The following is an 8,261-nucleotide window of genomic DNA, read 5'->3' on the forward strand; positions in this document are numbered from 1 at the left end:
ATATCACAAGACATTTCAAGTTCTTGGATCATCAACACGATCGCTGACCGTCGTATGAGCTGAAGAATTTATCTCCATATTGAGCTGAGACGCCCCCAATGTCTGACCTGTGTATGAGCTGTTCAGCCGACTTATTTTTTCAATATGCACGACAGCTGTCTATCCCGAATAGATAGGATTTGACGTAACCATCTCCCCTGATCACACGGAAGCGATTAAGGGCCAAGTTATCTCACCCAATTTGGCATGTCTAACGATCCAACAATCTTGAGATCGTGCAATTTTACAGCTAACAATCCAACTGTCCGACATCTTTCTGTATAAACAATCAGAACCTCGAGGACCCAGATAAATCCAATCAAATCCCTCTCAAAGAATCCGTTGCTGCTTTTTTGTTTTTTGCTTTTCTGACTTGAGCATCGGAAGATTCTTGTCGGAACTACAACTTCCGATTTAAAACTTAGTTTGCAGGTGACTCCAGCACCAACATCGCTGCACGAGGTATCCAGATGTCTGTCTTCGAATTTGACCGATTCAAATAGCAACACAAAATAAGACATTAATCTATTATGGTGCATCAAGCTTTTTTTCTTAGAGCTTTATCAGATAATCTGATCATTGAGTGTTCGTTGCTTTCCCCATCACAATAGCAAGATATTAAAAGCTGGGACGAAGACTTTGCCCATAGGCCCGAAGAAAAGCAACATCATGCTATTTGCTCACCATGACATTGCGCAGCAACTCCATCCATAAAAACTTTCATAGCAACCGATCGATTTATGAACTCCCATCATGCGTGCAGTGATGGACGACGATGATGCCAGGACCACCTTTCAAAAAAAAGACAGCCATATGATTGCTGGTGAAAGTTTATAATTTAGATCAAGGGCATATGGCAGCATTGAAGATGAATGAGAAAACAAAAATTAAATAATAATAATAATAATAATTAAATGGATGCAGAATCAAACAATTTATAGTGTTTCTAGATAATCAATCGACTGCAAAAAGAATACAACACACCAAGCTGCATTATCAAACTAGATCCCTCCACTTCGATAGCCCCGTTCTAAGACTCTCATTTTTTTCCCTCCCTGCTTCTAATTACTACAGCTCAATCTAATTATCTCTTCCCTCTGTTTCATGTCTCAGCTAGTGGGTCGCCTATCACTCCTCTATTTCTCCCTCCCTCCCCTCCCTTCTCTGTACAAAAATAAGAAGAATATTAAAAGAAATCAAAGGGGAAAAGAAAAAAAAGAACAACAAGAAGAAGACGATGAATCGAGATAACTCTGAAACTAAAAGGAAAAGAAAGAAAACCACAGCCATGTGGTTCATCATCACTCCCTCCTCCGGATGTAAGCAAGGAGATCGCAGCTGTCCTTGGAAGCCTGGCTGGCTTTGATCCGCATCTCGACCACCTTCTTGTGAGAATTGGAGTGGAGGTCGGGGACGAAGGTGGGGCTGGCGGCAGGGCGATACTCAGGGAAGAGCCTTCCCGACTTGTAGCGGACCCCGCAGGCATTGCAGAGGGTCTTGGGCCCCATCGGCCCCGCCCTCCATTGGGGGGTCTTCTGGATCTCGCAATGCATGCACTTCCTCACCGGGGGTGCCTCGTCTCCTCCAGCAGCAGTGCCAGCAGAGCTCTTCTTCGTCTTGTTCTTCTTTTGTGTCATCGTAGCCGGTCCGGGATTGGACTCGCCGAAGCTCTCGGATTGGGAAGAGGAGGAGGCGACAGGTATGCTGTCGGAGGAGGGGGGGAGGAAGGGAATGGTGACGTGAGGGCGGGAGAATGTGGCAGGTCGGGGGCGTTTGCTGCGAGCACGGGCCGGGACCACCAGAATGGGCTCCGGATGGCTTATGGGAAGAGCATCCTGGGCCCTTGCGCCGCTGTTTCCTCCACCGGTGCCGGAGCAGGAGGAGGAAGAGGAGGAGGCACCTCCGCCACTGCCGCCGATGCTGAGGCTGTTAGGCTCGAGCACGGATACAGGGCTGGAGGTGCGGAAGAGGGAGTCCTCCTCGCTCTTGCCGCTGTTACTATTGCTGTAGTTGGCGCCGATGGTGGTGCCACATTTGGGGAAGTCGGCGGTGAAGGAATCGTTGTCATCGAAGAAATTGGATAGCCACCCCAGCTCGGCCTCGGCGATGTCAAGGTCGTCCCACTGCATTTCAACAAAGAGATGATTGTAACCAGGGAAAGACAGCAACAAGCCCAACAGGGTGGACAAAAGAGGAAAAGGTTTGTCGTCTACTAAAAACTCATGGACGACGATTATCGCCGCTCTACAAGCAACGGGACGGGGGGCGCATCTTTCGTGCGGAAGAACCGCTCTTTGAGATATGTGCCGACGGATGCGAGATGCGTTCGGTGAGGGATCCAATGGAGAAGGCAGGTCGATCGTTCTTTCGCGCGAAAGATACAACCCGGTTCCATAAGCAACGTACATCAGCATCCTACTCAATGACAGCTGGTTCTTGTCCGTTCCTAATTTTTCTTTGAAATATGATTTTTTTTGGTTTGTCTTTAACGTGTAAGCCAAGGTGACCGTTCTCGAAACTGTAAGAAGAACACTAACCTTAAGTGTGCATATACATATATTAAATAAGTATATTTAAATATTTAACATATGAATATAAAGGCGAGTATTTTTTTTTTTGGGTAAGAATAAAGGCGAGTACTTTGGGAACGGCAATCCCTATGTGATGAGACAGATTTTGTGTGTTGAGATCAGCTTATTTTTTTTTTGGGAAGAGAGATCAGCTCATTAAAGATCCAGATCTAAACAAAAGTGGAAAAGAGCATATTATCATTTGTGATGGTTATGATAAGAATTAGAGGAATAAAGAAAAAAAACAGTTTTTTATGAAAATATTATGATATGATAGAATAAATGAAAATTTTAAAATTCAAATTTATGGATGCATGGATTTCATTATGAGACGGAGCGATCCAGTTCCCTATCATCCACCACAAAAATTGCTGACCGCTCCACTCAACGAAGAGCATCATACAACGAGTCGAGTTGGGGCGTCGGTGGGCGTGAAGAGGCCACAAACACATGGGCATGCCTGGCGACGTGCGGGTCCCAGTACGAAAGAGCTCTGCTTCTGCATTAGGAGATAGGACCCACCTTTCTCCGGAAGGTGCTGTTGTGAGGTCACTTCCGGATCACGAAAGCATAGACGTCCAACAAACCCACTTCCTCTGGTGAAATTATTAGGTCCACCTAATAATTTCTCCTTCCTCTGGCACTCACCTCGATCGAGCACCCGAACCACATAAACACGCAGGTGAGATCCCGAGAGACGTCGTTTTGGATGCTTGCATCAAACTGAGATTTAACATATATATATATATTTTTGAACGTATCTTTGTTTTGAGCGAGGTGGTCATATCAGACCCGCGAGCCCCCGCGCCTGCACAGTAGATGGTGGATGAAATGTCGATGGGTGCGACCGTCGGGTCCCATGGGTCTGCCTGTTAATCTTAATCAAGTCCTATATCCGTATTTCTTTTACAATTTTAAATTTTGTACCACGATGACGACGATGACATAAAAAACTAGTAACCAAGCGAAAAGGGAGGAAAAAAAAAAAACGATCCATGTAACGTACCGGAACGAGTTTTCCCTCCTCCCGGTGGAAGGCGGAAGCAGCGCCGCCGGCACCGTCGCCAGAGCCATCGGTGGAGTCTCCTCCTCCTCCTCGGCCGCCGCCGCCCAACAAGCCATCGGCCTGAAGGGAAGGGAGCAGCGGGGTGAAACCCGGAGCGGGGGCTGGAGGGGCGGGCCCACATTGGTAGTCGTCCATCCCTGGAACGTCGTCTTCGTTGGGGAAGTCCAGCAAGTCGTCGATGTGATCGAAGAGATCGCCGCACATCACGTCCACTGGCTGCGCCATGGTCGCATCGTCCACATACTTCTTCGCCGCCATCGCCATTCCACGCACCAACCTTGAAAATCCAGAAGAAGAACAGATCGATCAAGAAATCCATTGTGTGCGTCATAAACATATACATAGGATCGAAAATCGTATCCGTATATTTCTTGCCATTTCGACATGCTTGATGCATTTATGCACGCACGAATCAGGTCTTGCACGGCAAACCGCGGAGCCGCAGCGGCGAAGGATTTTATTTTTGTCTAATTCTCGGTTTTTACAGCTGGAGATATGCTCGGCTTAAATATAAATTAACCTCTCACTGGGGGCACGTGGATGATTACTTTTGGCTCGAACAAGCCATCAATTACCCGCCCACTGCGGTCGTAATTACGGCGGTGGCGATCAGTTTTCGCTTTCATGCATTGATAAAAGCTTGGGTCTACTGCGTCCCTAATTGCTTCCACGCCGAGATTTTTTTTTTTTTTTTTGGGATGTAAAACAAAGTTTTCCCCTAGCTTCGCTTTATTCCCTTCTCCACTTATTTGAGGAGAGATTAAGCGGAGAAGGCAGCGTCTGGCTTGCGGTGATCACCGTCTTGTGAGCGGTGAGCGCAGCGACGTGGACGGCTGTCGTCTAGGGCCGGCGATAGGGTACGGAGGAGGATGTCTCTCCCCTACTCGGCCGGCCTGCTGCCCTGCCAGACAGTGCTGAGCGGTCCATAAAACCATCGGCTGGTACACGAGTTCCCATTTCTTCCTTTCTTTCGTGTTGAAAAGAAAAAGAAGAAAAATCAAAATGAACAAAAATTGGCAGAGAGATTTTGGAAAAGGTTTTCCAATTGTACGATTTTGGAGAGCGTGTTTGATTTAAAAGCAAGAACTCTGTCTTGCCAAAAAGATCTAAGATTTCCAGGCAAGAATTCAAAAGAATTGTGGGCGGTTTTGTCGAGATGGGGAAGAAACGAAGAGGCAATGCCGGTACCTTTTGGTTCTGGAAGCCCGCGACCTCGATTGGAGAGTAGCAGCGTCAATTCAATGCGGGACGGGAGACCGGAGACAACTTCGATTATCGCGAGTAAAATAGAAAACCCAATACCACCACCAAGGAGTGAGGTAGAGGAGGAACAGGGAGGCCTCTCACCTCGCCGAGCGGAAGAAGCGGATACAAAGGAGCGACGCAAACGGGAAAGCCTAGAAGATGGAAGGCTGCTTTCTCACTCTCTCAGTTCCTTGGCAGTGATGCAGGATGGTTCATAATTGATAAGCAGCAGCAGTAACGGCACCCAGACAAGTGAGAAAAAAAAGCCCCAACTGGAGGCGGCAAACCATTGGCAGAGAAACTGAAGCTAGCAGACCTCACCCCTCGAGTGAGTTAGAGAGGGAGGGAGAAAGTAAATAAAAAGAGAGGGTGGGGATAAGAGTCGGTGAAGGGAGAAATGGGTTGGGGAGAAAAGGAGGAGGGGGCGGGGGAGCAAAATGCGAAAAGGCCTTTAAAAAAGAGAGGTTGAGGAGACGACGTGAGGGAGGTGAAGTTGAATATGGTTCCCACCACCACTCCTACTATTATTATCACTGCTCCTCCTCTCCTCTCAGATTCCCAGCTATTACCGCTGCCACGGTTGGTGAGCCAGCTTCTCTCATTGCCAGCTGTCCTCGCGAATCCACACTGTCGTGACGTTGAAGTCTCTCTCAAAAAAGGAAGGCTATGGGTTGTAGGACCCACACAAACCGCGGACTCCACCGCTTTCCCCGGATTTTGATTTGATTTTTATCTCTTTTTATTTGGCCCAAATCGCCCCCCGCCCGCCATGTCTCAGCACCGACCCGTAAACTGCCCGTGTCGCCTCTCGCCGCATGTGTCATGGAGAATTGGTTTGGGCACCCCATTGTTCCAAATCTCAACAAGTGAAGGGTGAAACGGCGCATTGGCTTCCCCATCACCCTGTCACCTGTGGCGTGACAATCTTCACGCCAACGCTGGGTGGAACAGGTCCTTCGTGTCCGATTTGAACTCACGAGCCAGTCAAGACTCCTTTACATTCTTTGTAACCTTTTGCTAAACTATTGTCTCCTAAACATATAGAGCATGAATCCCCAGTACACCGGCCATACCATTGAATACTGTGCAGTTTTTAATGAGCAACATTAGAAAATGGACGGCTATCAAATAAGATTATCCATGAACACATACTACATCATACACACGCATATTACATGATGACAATTCATTTTCTGATGGCAGTCATTTAAGGACTATACAGCATGCTGCACTCATGCACTACAGGATTTTTATTGACACACATAGCATGTCATCTTAATTATATCTCTCCAAAGATCTCACAATATTGATCGGAGATTCAACTCAGCGGCATTGCAAATTGACCAATGATTGCATAATTGATATTTTATATTCAAAAATTAAATAAATAATTATTTTTATTACAATAAGAAAAGGAAAATAAAATAAAAATATATGATATTATATCAGAAAATAATAAATACATGGATGAGTGGGTGCAAAGATCTTTGACAATGCTGCTCTATAAATTTTAGGCCATGCAAATGGTCTACAAATATACATTAAAATAATTAAATTTTTTAAATAGTTATGAGATAGTTGTTGAGCTGTTATTATTTAAAGTAAAATCAATGTGTGAGATTTTTAATAGATGTATAGTGTAACCAATTGAGTAGCAGATATAATTAGTGAAAAGGTAGAAACTGATATTTGCTTTAAAGATTTTGGGAGAATGCAGAGAAGCTCAAGAAAAAGTTTAGAAAAACGAATTCAAAGAATTGTATATTTTTTTCTTTTGGTGGAATAAAGGGGAATAACTCCAATAAAAGAATTTTAATTTGTTAAAAATTGTTTATTTAAACCCAAGGTTATTTTTCCTCACATTTATTGATTATCTATCCTACTCCACAAAATTAATGCTTAATTTGCCATCATGTTCACCCAAACTACTAACTTTACAATATTCGAAGTGGCATGTGCCTTTGTGGCGGCACTAAATCTCGGTATTCTTATAAAAAGAAAAGAAAAAAAAAATATGGACAATGAAATGGTCTTTGTATTTGAGCAACCCATAAGGAAGTCTATTCTGAGACCCAGGATTATTTCACAAGAACAAAATGGTGGAGAGTAGTTGACTGGAAAAAAAAAAATGCTGGTAATGAACTTACCTGTTTTTGTTGAGAATATGGTAGTTTCTTAACACCACTCAAATTTAATTGGATGAGGAAACAGGTACTTGGAGAAAGTGCCCAAAACAGCTTGCACCACACCTTTTTATATATAAAGGAAAAACAACGGTATCGCATCAACCAGAGTAATCCAAATCAAGTATGTACGAAGCTCCTGTTTGAGGTTCAAATTTGCCTCAGATACAGATGATCGGTTACATGACATATTACTGAAAATTGGACCATGGTAACAGTCATTCAAGAACTTTGAGTCGACCTTGCTTTTAAACTATATGACGTCAGAAAATAAAATTAAATCTAAACTAACCATCTGGCTTCGAACTAGAAAGGTGCCAAACCCAAATGGGGTATAGATCATCATATTCTAGCTTCTAAACGAGCTATATGATAAAGGAAGTATGTTAACACATGCTCCATGACTCGTTTAGTTGATACGAGCAAGGGAGGTAAAATATGGTTAACAAGAAAATCCTCTTCTTCGATTGAAGTTTTCAAAGAAAAAAATTAAAAAATGATATTTTCATGAGAACAAATATTCCATAATTTATAAGGAAGAAAAATTTATGTGAGACATTGATTTTTGCTTTTCTTATGAGAAGGGAATTGAAATCTTATTTTTCTAAAAATGCTCTCAAAGTTATGGATAGAATAGAATAAGATATTTTTTTTATTAATGATATAATAAGTATTTTATATGATTTTTTCAAAAATATAGATGCTTAAGTCTCAATAAATATAAGACATTCTAGAATATGTCATTTTTTCATTGTTAACCTGTCAAATAATTTTTTTCTGATATCATATTCAAAGAATCAGCTTTTCCAGAAAAATATTAATTCTCTTCCTACAAGCCAAACAAGCTATATGTTAATGCAATCCATAATGCATGCAGATCAATAATTATTTATTAAATCAAATATTATTGTTAGAGGGCAAAACCTCAAATAGATCTATGATCTTGACCTAGATCTATCGTATATTTCGCCGTTGAATCATCATGTGTGAATTGTGATGCATTTACGAGAGACAGAAGGACAAAGCATTAATGAGGCAGTCGCATGTGCTAAGATTTCCAGCATTGTGTGGCCGCTTCCATGACTAGTTACATTGGGTAGTTTCTAAATCCTTTCCACGCCCATTGCACAATACCAAACGTCTTCCCCTTTTCTGGGA

At 43.2% G+C, this 8,261-nt stretch overlaps 1 protein-coding gene across 4 annotated transcripts; it reads right to left on the minus strand.

Annotated features, from left to right (window-relative positions):
- Window positions 1-931: 931 nt before the first annotated feature.
- On the minus strand, window positions 932-5,544 carry LOC105033413 (uncharacterized). Of its 4 annotated transcripts, XM_073250145.1 has the most exons (4): window positions 4,051-4,842; window positions 3,616-3,952; window positions 2,253-2,557; window positions 932-2,162 (listed from the first exon to the last, which is right to left on the minus strand). In XM_073250145.1, exons 1-4 carry the CDS (start codon window positions 4,051-4,053, stop codon window positions 1,341-1,343), a joined length of 1,467 nt encoding a protein of 488 aa, XP_073106246.1. In that variant the 5' UTR covers window positions 4,054-4,842; the 3' UTR covers window positions 932-1,340. The 4 variants fall into 4 exon arrangements, with proteins under 4 accessions (XP_073106246.1, XP_010906504.1, XP_010906505.1 ...); XM_010908202.4 differs by lacking the exons at window positions 2,253-2,557; window positions 4,051-4,842 and adding an exon at window positions 4,864-5,544 and having other exon boundaries at window positions 957-2,162; XM_010908203.4 differs by lacking the exons at window positions 2,253-2,557; window positions 4,051-4,842 and adding an exon at window positions 5,023-5,385 and having other exon boundaries at window positions 957-2,162.
- Window positions 5,545-8,261: the final 2,717 nt, after the last annotated feature.

Source organism: Elaeis guineensis, chromosome 16 (assembly GCF_000442705.2).
Source record: "Elaeis guineensis isolate ETL-2024a chromosome 16, EG11, whole genome shotgun sequence".
Lineage (NCBI taxonomy): Eukaryota > Viridiplantae > Streptophyta > Magnoliopsida > Arecales > Arecaceae > Elaeis > Elaeis guineensis.